At 41.3% G+C, this 17,159-nt stretch overlaps 1 protein-coding gene across 1 annotated transcript in view; it reads left to right on the top strand.

Moving 5' to 3' along the window:
* NECAB1 (N-terminal EF-hand calcium binding protein 1) overlaps nt 1–17,159 on the top strand; it is a 202,104-nt gene that overhangs the window by 144,709 nt on the left and 40,236 nt on the right. Inside the window, exon 6 of the mRNA XM_056137282.1 lies at nt 14,538–14,674. Coding sequence (XP_055993257.1) covers nt 14,538–14,674 — 137 coding nt within the window. The remainder of the gene's footprint in view (nt 1–14,537; nt 14,675–17,159) is intronic.

Below are 17,159 nucleotides of genomic sequence, written 5' to 3'. Positions count from 1 at the left end.
CGCTCCGGGAACATGAAGGGCCTCAAACCGATCGTTCATGATCTTCAGGAAGAAGTCTGACCATCTGGTAGGTGGGCGGCCACGCGGTCTCTTGACATCCCGTGGAATCCAATCAGTAACAGCTCTAGTCCAACGGTCGTCTTTAAATCTCATTACGTGACCAGCCCATCTGATTTTCGACACCTTGGCAAATGAGACAGCATCCCTGATCCTTGATCGTCGACGGATGTCAGAACTCCGGATTCTTTCTCTCATTTGAGTGAAACGTAATATTCCAAGCATAGCTCTTTCTATTCTTCCTTGGGAGACCTGAATGGCGTTCTCATCTTGTTTGCGTAGGGCCCAGGTCTCTGAGGCATATGTTAATGCAGGAAGAACAGTGGAATCAAAGAGATGTGCCCGGAGCCGGAGGTTCTTCGTCCTCTTAGCTATTTCTTCGACGTTCTTGAAGGCGTTCCAAGCTGCTCTCTTCCTCCTGCGCAGCTCGGGTGCCAGGTCATTTGTCATGTTGACCTCTCGACCTAGGTAGACATAGCCGTTGCATTCGGAGATGGTCGTTCCATTGAGAGCGAATGGGGCGTCAGGAACAAGGCTGTTTCTCATAAACATTGTCTTCGTAAGATTCAGCTGTAGTCCTACCTTTCCACACTCACGGTCAAAGTCGGCCAGCATTTGTGCCGCTTGGCTGATGTTTGGTGTTATTAAAACAATATCATCAGCAAAGCGGAGGTGGTGTAATTGCCGACCATCTATCTTCACTCCCATTCCTTCCCATTCCAGTCGTCGCATGATGTTCTCGAGGGTGGCACTGAAGAGTTTAGGTGAAATGGTATCACCCTGCCGCACCCCTCTCTTGACATCAACGATCACTTCTTTGTAGAATGGTGAGATCCTGGTAGTGAATCCGCAATACAGCTCACGGAGGATCCTGATGTATTGGGCTTGAATGCCCTGATTGGCTAGGGCTTCAATGACCGCTTCCGTCTCAACAGAATCAAAGGCCTTCTTTAAATCAATGAACGTTAAGCAGAGCGGCATCTTGAACTCCCGAGAAACCTCAATGAGCTTGGTTATCGTGTGGATATGGTCGATGGTGCTGAATCCTTTGCGGAACCCTGCTTGCTCGCATGGTTGTCCTTCATCTAGTGTTCTGCCAATCCTATTCAGGATGACTCGAGTGAACAACTTGTAGATGACAGACAATAGGCAGATCTCATTATGATGAAAGAGAAATCGAGAAGTTCTACATGGAGCTAGAGAAGTTCTATAAAGAAGACCACACCTTCTACAAGATCATTGCGGGTGATTTTAATGCCAAGATAGGACCGAGAAGATCAGCTGAAGAACTTCATATCGGGACCCATGGCCAAGAATGGAACGAACAGGGTGAGAGACTGTCAGAGTTCATCATGTTGACCAAGACAATCCATGGTAACTCACAGTTCCAGAAGGCAGAATCTAAACGATGGACATGGGAGTCTCCCGGTGGACGATTCCACAACGAAATAGACCACATCATATTCAATCGACGGTTTTGCCTGACTGATGTCGCTGTTGTCCCAAAATTTCGAACGGGATCGGACCACCGTCTCCTTCGTGCAAAATTCTACTTCACAGAGCGGGGAGAAAGGGCTGCAAAGTTCAAAAAGAGAACTCCCAGAATGACCACCAACTGGGAACTCTTTGGTACTATTGCGGCAACATGGGAAGATGCCATTGTTGACAACATTGACGAGGAATACGATCGACTGGTTCAGCACCTCCATGAATGTGCGAGGAACGCCAAGAGAGAGATAGCCACAAAAAGTCGCCTATCTTCGAAAACTCTTGAGCTAATTCGCCAGCGTGGTTTGGCGCGTGCCTCAGGCAACCACAAGCTAACGTCCAAGCTTGCAAAGCAGTGCAGAGATGCGATCAAGGAAGACCTCAAAGAGAGAAGAGCAGAAGTACTGGTACATGCGGCAGAAGCCAGGAAAAGTATTCGTAAGGCCCGCCTGTCCTTCGCCAACTATAAGACCAAGATGACTGCCCTCTGACGTCCTGATGGATCCATCACATCCTCCAGAACGGCAATGGAGAAGATTATCCATGACTTCTACTCAAATCTCTTCGATAGCCATGTCCACTTGCCAACATACCAAATTCCACAGGATGGGTATGTTGTTCCCAACTATCTCACAGTGATTCAATAAAATCTTAAAAAATAATAAATTAATTAAGAACCACCAAGTGTCCTGAACTTTCTTGTACCTTGTGCCAATTATAGTCACATCACTACTCAAAAGTAATAGTTCCACTGATAATCATTTCTTTTCATTTTCCTATAGTTTTGCTACACTGTCAATCCCTGGAAACTATAGCTGTGCCCACTGTTTACCTGTTCCATCTCTTTTAGTTTCCATATTAGCCTGGAATCCTTTTGAAAGTGCTCCTCTTTTAGTCTTCTCCTAGTGTAATTCAGTTTATATTCTGAGCTTCATTTCTACTACCAATTGTCAACTGAATTTAGAGACTGTTTTGGTAAAACTATTCAATAGTGTGTTCTTTATCAGAATGCATATATCATTATCTCTCTTTTTCTGCTGTTGGCGGTCTTTGATTTTTTTTTATTTAATGTAGGAGTACTGCTATTTATTCAGCCACCGATTAAGCTGATTGAATTGGGCATGAACTCCACCTATCTTTGATATTTTTTGCTTGGTTCAGTGATCAGAACATCTAACCATGAACCAAATTCTGCCAACCATGTGTTTTAGATGATCTATGAACAAGCAAGTCTCATTTAACTGCCTTCTCTGTCTGCTTTTTTGCTACAGTGTGGCAAGCTATGTCACTGTGAGGTTTCACAAAATCTAAAATATTCACTCTACAATAGACCTGTGCAAGCCCCTCAAAAAAATGTCCCAATGCATAACTCACATCATCACTTGATCACTTGATTACTTGACTTCCCATTAATCGGCGATTTGCTCGAGTGGGCACCAGTAACATCTCCATTTGTCCCTGTCACGTGCTAGTGTAGCCCAATGGCGTCTGTTCATTCTAGGAACACGAAGAGCCTCAAACCGATCGTTCATGATCTTGATGAAGAAGTCCGACCATCCACCCATGTGGGCTGCCACACGGTCTTTTGACATCCCGTGGAATCCAGTTGATAACGACTCTAGTCCAGCGGTCATCTCCGAATCTCATTACGTGTCCAGCCCATCAAGGAAGACCTCAAAGAGAGAAGAGCAGAAGTACTGGTACATGCGGCAGAAGCCAGGAAAAGTATTCGTAAGGCCCGCCTGTCCTTCGCCAACTATAAGACCAAGATGACTGCCCTCTGACGTCCTGATGGATCCATCACATCCTCCAGAACGGCAATGGAGAAGATTATCCATGACTTCTACTCAAATCTCTTCGATAGCCATGTCCACTTGCCAACATACCAAATTCCATTGGTATGTTGATTTTTGATGCCTTGGCAAACGAGACAGGGCTGGAGCGATAGCACAGTGGTAGGGCGTTTGCCTTGCACACGGCCAACATGGCCGACCTGAGTTTGATTCCTCCACCCCTCTCGGAGAGCCCGGCAAGCTACCGAGAGTATCTCGCCCACACGGCAGAGCCTGGCAAGCTACCTGTGACGCATTCGATACACCAAACACAGTAACAACAAGTCTCATGATGGTCTGGAGATGTTACTGGGCCCGCTCGAGCAAATCGATGAACAATGGGAGGGGCGTGATGAAGGAATTTAAAAAATTTTAGACCAAACTTGATTGCCACTCATTGCCTCTTTTGCAAACCACAGGACCCAAAAGGAGAGAGAGAGAGAGAGAGAGAGAGAGAGAGAGAGAGAGAGAGAGAGAGAACAAAAGGGAATGCCCTGCCACAGAGGCAGGGTGGGATGGGGGGGATGGAGGTGGGAGGGATACTGGGATCCGTGGCAGTGGGAAATGGGCACTAATATATCTCTTGGCCATCTGTATGTCTTCTTTTAGGAAGTTTGTTTTCTTCTCTTCTCCTCATTTCTAATAGGATTTTTTTTAGTGTTAGGTTTTATCAGTGTTTTCTGTATTTCAGAAATTAATCATTTTCAGATGGATGGTAGGCAAATATTTTCTTCAAGTCAGTGGATTGTCTTATTATTCTGGTACTCTTTTCTTTTGCAGTGCAGAAGCTTCTTAACTTAATGTAGTCCAACTTGTTTAACTTTTCTTCTGTTTCCTTGATCAATGGCACTGAATCAGCAAAGATATCTCTAGATTCAATGTTATGGAGGATTCTGTTTGTGTTTTCTTCACTGTAACTTACGGATTCTTGTCTGATATCAAGGTCTTCATTCCATTTTGATTTGGCTTTTGTGCATGGTGATAGATAAGGTCTGAGTTCACTTTCTGTTGAAGTCTTTCTAGTAATACTGTCTGCTCGAAACTTACTCGTTGATCAATTCCTCCAGAAGGCTTCATGTGAACAATATGAGCTGAGGTTTGCTTATTGACAATTTTTTTGTGCCCTTCATGCTCAGATGTCACTTTTCCTGATAGTAAGTCTCTCACTTCATTTTCTTATTTAGGTTTTCTTACATCATTTTTCTGTCTGGAATATAAGTGCTGATTTTAGAAAGTTTCATGATAATATAGCTTTCTTTTTTTATCCCATGCGTTGTTTGCTCTTTATGTCTAAAATACACAAGAATTCTGTCTTTTAAGATCTACTAATTTTACTAATGTATGTCTTGAATGTTTGTGTTGATTTTATGCTCTTAGATAAGGTATACTTTTGATACCTAGATTTGACCTAATACTACAAATTCTAATTTAGACCTGTAGCACTGTAGCACTGTTCTCCCGTTGTTCATCAATTTGCTCATGCGGGCACCAGTAATGTCTCCATTGTAAGACTTATTGTTACTGTTTTTGGCATATCGAATATGCCACAGGAGTTTGCCAGGCTCCGCCGTGCAGGCAGGATACTCTCGGTAGCTTGCCGGGCTCTCCGAGAGGGATGGAAGAATCGAACCCGTGTCGGCTGTGTGCAAGGCAAAAGCCCTATCAACTTGACATTAGTTACTTTTGGGGAGGTGAGTCACACCCAGTGATGCTGATGACTCATTCCTGGCTGTGTGCTCAAGGTTCACTCCTAGTAATGGTTGGGAACTTTGTGTGGTGTTGGGTACTGGGACGAGGTCGATTGCTTATTCTCTGTATTATATCTCTGGCCTGGCATTGATGACTTTTAAGAGAAAAAACATTCTAAAAAGGGGTTAATGTGGGAATACTAAAGTTTTATCAAATGGAAAACAAAATTTGTTCTTTTCGCCCTGACGGGGGCTGTGGAGATGGATTACAGGGTTGGAGTACCACACTTTGCATGCTGGAACCCCCAGTTCAATCTCCAGCATAGCTTGGTTCTCTGGGCACTTCTGAGAGACTCTCAGGAACCCTTGGGTATGATCCCAAGGTCAAAAGTCTCCTCCCCAAAACCAAAAGTATATGACTAACAGACCATCATGAAGTGAATTCCAAATAAAATTGGTGTGGTCATAGATTAGAATACTACATACCAATAGAAAGGATACCAATTTAGACCTAATAAATAATAAAGTAAATTTTAATGTAGGACAATTACAAGGATAAAGCTATTTAAGAAAATGTAAACTTTTTTTTGTTTGTTTATGGTGCCACATCCAGCTGTGCTCTGGCTCTGCACTCTGGAATGACTCCTGGCGATGCTCTCAGGTTCCTCTGGGGTACCGGGATGGAGCCCAGGTCACCCCGCTTCAAAACAAATGCCCTATCCACTGTACTAATGCTCCCGATCCCAGAAAATTTAGACTGTTTGTTTGTTTGTTTGTTTGTTTGGGGGAGCTGCACTTGGTGCTTAGGGTTACCTGGCTCTGTGCTCAGGGATCATTCCTAGTGACCTCAGGAGACCATATGGAGTGCCAGGGATCAAACCTGGATCAGCAAATTTTTACCTTACCTGCTGGACTATCACTGTGACCTCAAACATTTAAACTTTTAGTATATTTTCTAGTATTTTTTTCTGCTACTTTGTTGTAATCTACAAAACTTCAGAAATTCTAAGCATGTTAGTCTTTTCTATCTTAAATATTTATATCTAGAATTGACTTCAGCTTATTTTTCATGACTTTAAAAATTAAGTACCATTTCTCTTTTTGGTCTTTATTTTGGGGGGGTGCCATACCAGAGGTACTTAGGGCTTACCCCTGGTGGGGCTCCAGGAACCAAATGGGGTTCTTCTGGGTCAGCTGCATGCAAGGCAAGTGCCCTGTCCACTGACCTATCACTTCAGTCTATCCTCTATGCTTTTAAGACAAAATTAAGATGGTGTTCTAGCTTTTTAAATTTCATTTAAAATAAAAATCTAAGAATTTTTAAGAAATAGTCTAGATAATACAGTGTAAGCCAGTTGTATTTGTATGTGTGTGTATGTGTGCATATATATATATATATATATATATATATATATATGAAAGCAACATTGTGTGGATATAATGAAAGCAAACCCAGACAATCTTATCTTTGTCAAAGTGATTTTTTCCTAGAATAGGAGCCAGCACAGATGTCTGTGAGAATAGTGAGATCTGCAGGGGCTGAGATGAAGCCAGCCAGAAGCCCTACCCCTCGGCTCAACGTGATTGTCTGATCTCATAAACAACACGACGCTGAGCAGAGATGTCATTGCTTTGATTAATTTTCAAGCAGAGAAAATACAAACAGGGAAGCCTGATGCTCTGATTTCCCTAATTAGCTCGGATGATTCATGGTGCCTAATAACCAAGATCTCCACTCTTTCATCACCTAAACGGGCCAGATCTTACTTTCTGAGAAATGATCTGACATCCAAGATGCAGAGGCGGCCCCCTGAGACGCCTGCTTTTCCAAGCACCGTAGCTTCGCATGCTATGCTCTTTTGTGGCGGTTTGGTTTGGATGATTTTCTACTTTGTCTCAAACTGCCATTGCATTATTGCACTTTATAAATTTCAGGTGTTCAGCATTCAGAGCCAAATTGTACATCCCATTTGTCCAGATTAATCCCCCCACAACCACACACACACACACACACACACACACACACACATTCTTGAGTGTTTATTTGAATGAACACTAGCTAGGCCTGTTTCAGCTCCATACAAAAAGAAATATGCAGATTAAAATGATTGCATTCTTGATCTTCAAAGCCACAAATGAAAATATTGTTACTTTTTAATTTAGTTCTATTTGTCAATTAATGTATCTGACAATTTTCGATGCATAGACACTGCTTGGAATCTGAGAAACATGAAATTCCGACTTCATTTGCCATATCCACTCAAGGAGCCCAGGAGCTCCGGGCTGGATTTGAAAAAAAAAAAGAAGAAGAAGAAGCATCAGAACACCACCTACAGCCTGTGCATGTTGGCTGCTTTCTAGTTCAAAAGAACTAGAATAACTAGTCCTTTCTACCATTCTCTTTAACTTCAGGTTTTGTCCAAAGGAACGCACTCCATAAGCCAGCAGATTCATCTTCCTTGGAGTTTAGCATGCAAAGAAAATTTTTTGTACCTTCACAGCCACACACTTGTTGAGACTAAAAAGGGGCCAGACTTTGACATTTTCCAACTTGTTATCTATTTAATTTTCCATCTGCTTCTTTTGCCACTGCCTTCCAAAAGAACATCTGCTACATAGCTGAGAAAGAAAGGAAGATTGGAGCCTTGCCACTTGGATCTGCCATTCTAAAACTTAAGATCCAGAGTAAGGGAAGAGAAGACTGAGGCTGACAGTCTGCTCAGAACAGTCTGGATTTGGGGTTGGGCGCTTGTCTTGCACACGCCAACCTGCATTCAATCTCCCGCACTTCATATGGTCCTCTAAGGCCGCCAGAAGTGATCACTGAGCACAGAGTTGGGAATAAACCCTGAGGACCATTGGGTGTACCCATAAACAATTTTTTTTATTGAATCACTGTGGGAAAAGTTACAAAGCTTTCAGGTTTAAGTCTTGGTCATGCAATCATCAAACATACTTCCCTTCACCAGAACTTATTTTTCACCACCAAGAACCCCAATATACCCCCTCCAAGCCTCCCAATGCCTGTGAGGCAGATGAATTCTAGTTAGCACTCTATCTGCTTTGATTAGATTCATTGTTTTGACAGAAGATGCACCATTATTATTTAGAGTTTACACCCCCAAATCAGACCTGCTGAAAAGGCATTGTGAAATAATTTGTTTTCTACAGCTGGTTATAAGAACCAAATGAATAGCAGCCACGCGATTTGGAATTTCTGATATTTTACTTATTAAGCCTGGAAGTATTTCCGCTGAGAGTCAGATAACTATAAGATTGGTTTCTATGGCCCTAGAGCCATGTCCGTGCCGGAGAGCTGCTCATGGGGGGAAAACTCGTGACCTCAGTAGGGTGTGAAGGACAAGCCAGGAACACCCCCCTTCCCATGAGATTTCAGTCTCTCCGTCACGACCGGCTCATACCTGGCTTTCCAGAATGCTCCGAGGGGACCACCATCTTGCTGTCCAGGGGGAAAAAGACGGAAGGGAGCAACACCCTTTCCCTCCCAGGCAGGCACGGTGGCGTGTATTAACGCATAGTCCATTCACTTTTCTGCCGCAAGCTGCCAGGCTCTACATTAAGTCCTTGTGCTTCTGGAGTCATGACCATGCCAGAGAGTCACTCGTGGGGGGGCAACTCGTGACCTCGGTAGGGCGTGAAGGATGAGCTAGGAATGCCCCCCTTTCCATGAGCATAAACAAAATTTTTAAAAATTTTGTATTGCCCTTTATTTCAGAATCCATATCACTCTTCACACCCCCACCCCCACCCCCATTGGTATTTGGCAAATGATAAATACAGGTGAAAGAAGCTAGAGCAATGTTGGCTAAGGCTGAGTGGTTAGAAGCTTCTTGATCCTTGCATATTAGTCAAGCATTTGTGGGTCTCAGGTACGCTTTGTCATGGGCATCCTGGAGGCAGAGATAACCAAGATATATTCTCTACCTGCAGAGATAATCAGGATATATTCTCAACCTTTATAGAACTATCCTAGGATGGGGAGAAAGAGAAGAAAACAGTAAGTAACAATATATAATGATGAGTCCTGTACCTGAACAGGAAAATGGTTTTACGGGAACACTCAGAAAGAAAAGAAGTGCCTGATGCTCTAAATGGAAGTGGTGATTGATACTGGGTAGGAAATGCTACAAAAAGGCATTGGCTTGAGCTGAATTTGGACATTTAAATATTAGCCAGAAAACTATTTTTTCTCTGTCCTTATCATCAAGGAGCAGCATATAACAGCAAAACTTCATAAGTGACTCACAGTAAAGTAATCTCCCAAATCCGTGGACCAGCTCATTTCCTCTCTCCATGTCAAGGTATCAACACTCCTATCTAAGGAGCATCTGGGTTCTGCTAGTTTTGTAATATTACCTAGGGAGACTCCAACGGAGGAGAGCAAACCTTCATCAGACGGAGATGAAAGTCTCAGCAGAACAACAATTCCTTAATTGACTCTACTGGAGCAGTGGTAGAGTAAGCAGCTATCTGATGGCAAGTCTTCGGAAATATCCAACATCGCTGAAACCGTTTTATTAAAAGACCACAATAGCAAACACGACAAATTGTTAGAGTTAGGAGTTTGTCTTGCTAATGTCAAACAGAAAGAGTCTATGCTTCAGGCACCATGAGGCAAACAGAGAATGGAGACATGACCTTTATGTCTAAGAAGCTAATATCAAATGACTGGAGTGTTTAGAGTGGAAAATGAAAAAAAGTAATCCCCTTCCGTAGTTCTTCCATGGCAAATATTTAACATTTATGTGAGAAAAGAATAAGCCCAAGGCCAATGTGATGCCATACTGCTCACAAATGTGTTTTCTATGATTTTCAAGCTATTTACAAAGAGGCAAAAACACATACTTTCATGCCAATATAATTGGTATAATCTACACAATTACAGCTTTTCAACAATTTAATAAAAAAACATTTTAGATTATTTTTAACACTCTGTAAATGACTAGAGGAAGAACCGAGTGCATCATTTTTTTCTTTTTTTATAAATTATTTTATCATTCTATTAGTGCATGATTCTTTTGGTTATCTTTCATTGTACTGACTTATCAGTAGTTTCCGACGTAGCATTTCTGGGGTTTTGCCTCATATATGTGTATGAGGCAAATGTATGTGTATGTCATCTAGCAAACTCCAGAGTTACAGGGCCACCCCACAACTACAAAGGTCCCATCACTAGTGGGCAGGAAGTTGGCCAACCCCCTTTCCAAGTGTAAAAACTATATATTTTTTCTATTTTAATTGTTAGTTTAAGCCTCGTATTTAGAATAGTGTTAACGTTTATGTGTATTGTTTTGGTTTGGTTTGGTTTGGTTTTGGAGCCATATCCAGCAGTGCTCAGAGCTCACCCCCTGGTTCTGTGCTCAAGAATCACTCCTGGTTGGCTTGGAGGACCATAAGGGGTTCAGGAGATTGAGCCCAGGTACTATTGTTCTGGCCTGTGTTTATGGGTATGTATATAGTCACTGTACTTCACCACCCCAACGTGCCTAAGATCAGCCACCAGTGTCCTTTTGTTACTTTGGCCACTTCTTTATTTTTTCATCATCTTCCCAGCTTGATTGATAATCTCAGTTTTCTAATCCAAGGCCCAAGGTTTTTTTCACTTACTACTGTGTAAAAACATTGTGGTTTTTCACTGAGTCTAGGAGTTTTTGTTGACGCATCTCTTTTTGTTGTTGTTTTGTTTTTGCTTGGGCACATCCAGCTGTGCTCAGTGTGACTCTGCACAAAGGCGCTGCTTAGGGCACCAGACTGAGCCAAGGGTGGAACATGTTTTTCTGCGTATAAGACAGGTATACTGCCTGCAGTACAGATCAGGCCAGCTCTGAGACATCTCTTTTCTATTATCACATTTCATTTTCATTTCAAGAAAAATGACTCAGTTTTTCATTTCAGTTGAGAAATAGTTTTTAAAGCTTTAACTGACACTAAATAGTAAGTTATTTGATCAAAATTAAGAATATAATACATGTATATACATATGTATTTATTTATGTATATACATATATATATATATAGAGAGAGAGAGAGAGGCTTGAAGTAACTCACTGAACACCTTATTGTTACTAGGAGAACGTAATGTTTTATGCTTTGCTTCTTAGACAGCACTTAAAAACATTAGAGATTTTCACTTGTAAGTAAAGTCTTATTAAATATGTCCCAAAAAATATGTCCTGTTTTGTTTGCCTCTGAAGAATGGACACTAAAAGAACTAATGAATAAGACCTCTCACAATTTCAGCTCTGGAAAGAAAGATGGCGGCCGCACAGGAGCCTTGTGGACAGCAGGTTTGAGCCGGGGGTGGTGGGAGCGGCAGGGACCTCATGGGAAGGGGGGCGTAATGGGCCGTCCTTCACGCCCGACCGAGGTCACCAGCTGCCCCCCACGAGCAGCTCTCCGGCACGGCCACGACTCCAGGGCACAGAAACCAATCTCTTAACTATCTAACTTTTAACAGAAATTCTTCCAGGGTTAATAAGTAAAATAGCAGAAATCCAAAACCGCGCACGCAACATCATTTTATTCTTAAACCAAGTTGTAGAAAGCAAATCGTTTCACAACTTTCAGCATGTCTGATGGGGGGGTCGTAAAGTCTAAACAATAATTGTGCATCTGCTATCGAAACAATGTATCTAGTCAAAGTAGAGTATTAACTAGAACTCATCTGCCTCACAGGAATTGGGAGGGGTGGAAGGTGGGGTTCTATTGGGGTTCGCGGTTAAAAATAAGTATTGGTAAAGGGAAATATGTTTGATATTTACATGACTGAGACCTAAACCCGAAAGCTCTGTAACTTTTCCCACAGTGATTCAGTAAAGAAATAAATTATAAAAAAAAAGACCTCTCACAATTTCAAATTAGAAAATGTACAATTTTTATGACATTGAGTTCTGCTAGAAACAGAACAAGTTTCTTGTTCTTATTGGAATTTTGGAATAAAAATCCCAAAATTGGTTATTAGGAGCCTGAGAGTTTAATTTTTTTCTAACTGTGAATTTATAGAAATATAGAATGATTTTTAGTTAGAACGTGGGCTGGAGTTACTTGGTCTGATGGTGAATAAAAAGGCTGAGACAAATATTATTTTAGTGAACTACTTAAATAAAATTCTGCTTACTTGGATTCATCATCATGCCCTAAGGCTGCCCAGTACATTGTTTTTGACATTTTTTATCACTATTGTTCATTTCAGCTTTAGGTTTCCATTCATAAAGAAAAACATTTTGCTTAGGAACGAACCAAATAAATTATTTTTATTAATTTACTGCTACTGTGGCATATTTGATATGCCAAAAACAGTAACAATAGTGGGTCTCATTCCCCTGACCCTGAAAGAGCCTCCAATACAGCATCATTGGGAAAGACGAGTAAGGAGAGGCTGCTGAAATCTCAGGTTGGGGACCAATGGGGACATTACTGGCTCCCGCTCAAGTAAATCAATGAACGGGATGACAGTGATTCAGTGATATAGTGAACTTACTTTTTTATGAACGTGTGTCTACTACTACCGTACAAGACTAGAAAATCAGATTTAGTTGACTCATCTATGACCTGAAAAGGTGTGTGAGTCTATTTCATTCCCTGCTGGATTTCTTCTTTCTTGGGAGCGATAGCACAGCGGGTAGGGCGTTTGCCTTGCACGCAGCCAACATGGCCAACCCGAGTTCGATTCCTCCGCCCCTCTCGGAGAGCCCGGCAAGCTACTGAGAGTATCTCACCCATATGGCAGAGCCTGGCAAGCACCCCGTGATGTATTCGATATGCCAGACACAGTAACAACAAAGTCTCCAATGGAGACGTTACTGGGCCCGCTCGAGCAAATTGATGATCAACGGGAGGGCCTTTGGTTTTCCCTGAAACTTTCGAACTCTTTAGCAGCAGGTGGCAATATCCACAGCCCTCCTCTCTACCTAGAGGAAGCTTAGCAAGTTTAGCTTTTATGTTTGTGGAGAGGTGGGGCAGTTTGAATGAAGGGTACTTTTATGGCTCAAATGTACTGTAAGTTAGATGCAAATGAGAATGTCCTTAAAGCTAATGAAAGAGGGACATTCATAAATTTAGTAAATTATGTTAAGCCATTTTAATACCCTAACACTAAAAGTTACTGAATTTTTTAATAACTATACATAATTTCCTTTGGCTTCATATTAATACAGATCAGGCATAATAAATACACCAAGAAAAAAGGAAGCTGATTACTAAAGCGTGACAGCATTTGGTGATAGAGAAAATACACAGTGGCATGGTCATCATTTATGTACTTATTTTTATTCCAGTGGTTTTTATTCAGCAACAGTTAAATGACAGACACATAGAACATGTGTGTTGGGGAGTAGAGCTTCTGTAGCCTTTCCGGGGGTGTTGTTGTTCTCCCCAAATCTCCAAATTTGCAAGCCTGGAAGTCTTTCCAATCCCCCATTTTTGAGTCATTATAAGGCTTCATTCTATGGGCAAGATTCATGCGTCATTGACCCACTACTCCATGAAGGTGTGTGGGGGGGTTGGGGAGGGATGAGGGGGAGTTGTTTGCAAGTTCTCTAGTCACATGGTTGATTTACCTGGCAACTAGCCCCCACTTATGGTACTTCCACAGTCCTTGAACAATCGATTCCTTTAACACTCTCAACACCTAGAATACTTCGTAATGGTCTATCTCACGGATATCCAATTAAAAATATACATCTAAAGTAATGTGGAGCTCATGCCCAGTTCATCAGCTTAATCAATGGCTGAATAAATAGCAGTACTCCTACATTTAGAGAGAGAGAAAGAGAGAGAGAGAGAGAAGTAAAAAAGAAAAAAATCTCGGATTAAAGACTGGATTCCTGAAGTCTGGCAACGCCATTCTGTTTTGGGATCTTCTTCACAGAATCTATGTGTCAGTTGCATGTGTACAATAATTTAATAAATATAAGTGTTTTACAAAAAAAAATTGCTGAGCTATTATCTAGAAGTGAAGAATTGTCATGGATGAAGCTTAATATTATTTCCTCATATTTACAATATAATAATTATATTGTAAATATAATTTTAATGATCTGATATGCATGAAATTTTATGATAACCATAATATTTTTGGTTAATATGATGATGGACATATCTTGATCATTTGCTATGTCTTAGAAACAAAATGCAAAACAAACTCTGAGTCAGTCGCATTCAACTTTTTTTTCACATAGCAACGTTTTCTCCTTTAATATGGGAATTTGTTCTATAACCTACTGAATTTCTTTCCTTTTTCCTAACCCTGAGGCAAATATCAGAGGACCTTAACAGTCCATCCACAGAAGTATTACTCCCTTTCCTGTGGGTGGGGAGAGACCTGTTCCAGCCTCTAACGAGTTTCATTTTCTCTTTGTTCTACTTTGATTTTGATAGATCATGGGAGAAAATTATTGCTGCTCATTTTTTCCTATCACAGTTCTAATTGCATCTGTTTGGTCATCCTTAGGGTTACCAAGAGGCATCCAATTTGGAGCAATTTGTAACTCGGTTTTTACTAAAGGAAACCTTGAACCAACTGCAGTCTCTCCAGACTTCACTGGAATGTGCCATGGAGACCACGGAGGAGCAAACTCGTCAGGAAAGGCAAGTTAAGAGCTTTTATCTAAATTCTCTATGTTTCTAGAAGACTAGTTAAAGGCATCTTTCTTAAACTAGTGAAAACCAAAATTGAAATTTCATAGATTATAAGGGCTGGAGCGATAGCACAGCCGTAGTGCATTTGCCTTGCACACAGCCAACATGGCCGACCCGGGTTCGATTCCTCCGCCCCTCTCGGAGAGCCCGGCAAGCTACCGAGAGTATCTCGCCCACACGGCAGAGCCTGGCAAGCCACCCATGACGTATTCGATATGCCAGACACAGTAACAACAAAGTCTCCAATGGAGACGTTACTGGGTCCGCTCGAGCAAATCGATGAACAACGGGAGGACAGTGACAGTGACCATAGATTATAAAGAGAATGACTTCCACTGGGCATTTACTTTATTTGCTCTTCTAAAAAAAATGAAAATTCTACTTTTACTATTTATAATTTAGTCAACAAATGTTATTGGTTATTACTTGCTGAGAGATACCAGGTCAATAAACAGGTCAGGCAAGTGTTTTTCCTTTAAGGTATCTCTCAGATCCTTATACAACAAGCACTGTAGCACTGTCCCCCCGTTGTTCAATGATTTGCTCAAGTGGGCACCAGTAACATCTCCATTGTGAGACTTATTGTTACTGCTTTTGGCAAATTGAGTACGTCATGGGGAGCTTGCCAGACTTTGCCATGTGGGTGAGATACTCTCAGTAGCTTGCCGGGCTCTCCAAGAGGGGCGGAAGAATTGAACCCGGTTCGGCCACATGCAAGGCAAATGCCCTACCCGTTGTGCCATCGCTCCAGCCCAATACAACAAATTTCCGTTAATTAAGAAGTATTTAAAAGACACCATGTGAAAACCGTTAAGTAAGCTGAAGTCTATTTCATAAATGAGACATGGAGAATTTAAAATGTAAGGTGTCGTGATAGATACGAGATACATACGAGAGAGCAACTAATTGCTAAGAGATTTCAGAAGACTGAAACATTAGCTATGGACAGAGGATAAACACAACCTCATGTAGTTTCCTGATGACATTTGAACTCATCCTACAAATGGCTATTCATGGGTAAGGAAGCTCACAGGTTAAGTGAACCTAAATATAAAGGGAACTTGAATAATAAATCTGATTATTTGAGGAAATAGCAAAGTAAATAAAAGACTTCAAAATCTGGTCATACCAATTAATATCACTGAGAAAAATAAGTAGTTATCCAATATTTATATAGCTCAAGATACTGATAAAACACAAATTAATTAAAAATGTGTGAAACAGAAAGGAACGATAGCACAGCGGTAGGGCGTTTGCCTTGCGCGCAGACAGCCTGGCCAGGCCGGGTTCGATTCCTCCGCCCCTCTCGGAGAGCCTGGCAAGCTACTGAGAGTATATTCAATATGCCAAGCACAGTAACAAGTCTCAAAATGGAGACGTTACTGGGCCCGCTCGAGCAAATCGATGAACAACGGGAGGACAGTGACAGGGACAGTGTGAAACAGACATGAAAATTATTCCCACAACAGTTGTTACTTCTTGAATTACACTGTTTATTCCTTGGAAACTAGAGAAGGATTTGGCAAAATTCTTGTTTTTACAAAAAAATTTTGCATGTGTTTCTGTAAACCTATAGATATAACTTAAATAACTGATTCAAATTTGGGAGAATCACAGTAAGTTTTTTCAGCAGATTGATGACAGGCACTTCTGTAGAAGCTGATTTTTCTCAACAAATTAATGGATATATAATTATTAGGACTTTTCCAAAAAAAGTTGAATTTTCAAGCATGTGTTTACAGCGTCAAAATGAGTGAGTGCTACCAAATGCGAACAAAAAAGCCTGTAATTTCAGATCTAATGAGCAGGCATGCGGTGGATGAACCAACATGTGTGCTCTCCAGCGTGTCTTGTGAGACATTTCCGCATTTAAACTTCCTATTTTTCACTGCCTTGGACAGTTCGGTATAAACGGCAACACGAAACAATTAGTTTAAGGAAAGCAATAATCCTGCTCCTCAGGTTTTAGCAGAATACAACAAATGTCTTGAATACAGTGAAATTGATTTCAGCTTTCCTAATGAGAAAAATGAGCTTCCTTTTCTCATTTCTTTTGTTTGGATTTCCTTGACACAAAATGGATTTTCTTCCTTTTTAGAATGAGTCATTTGCCACCTGAGAAGAGGCTTTGAAAAGAGTTCTGCTCCTTTTTTTTTTTCGTTCTCCCTTTTTCCTCCTACCCTTTCTGTCGTTACCTCCCGCATCGTGAATGGTAATAAGCAACCATTCTTTGTCTTGGGCCAAAGGCTACTCTTGAACTCTCATGGCTGCTGCCAACAGCTGCCTTGCAGCTGTGTTTAATGAGAAAGAGTTTAATGCAGTGTTTAAGGAAAGAGGACGCTGGAGAACAGATCTTTTCTTTGTAGCCAAAAAAGAAACAAAAAACCCCAAAACACCCAGCTTGTAAGAACGGGAAATATAAGTACGATGATCA

The sequence above is a fragment of the Sorex fumeus genome, unplaced genomic scaffold (genome assembly GCF_029834395.1).
Source record: "Sorex fumeus unplaced genomic scaffold, SorFum_2.1 ptg000002l, whole genome shotgun sequence".
In the NCBI taxonomy this organism is placed as follows: Eukaryota; Metazoa; Chordata; class Mammalia; order Eulipotyphla; family Soricidae; genus Sorex; species Sorex fumeus.
This window is presented reverse-complemented; position numbering and strand designations above follow the sequence as displayed.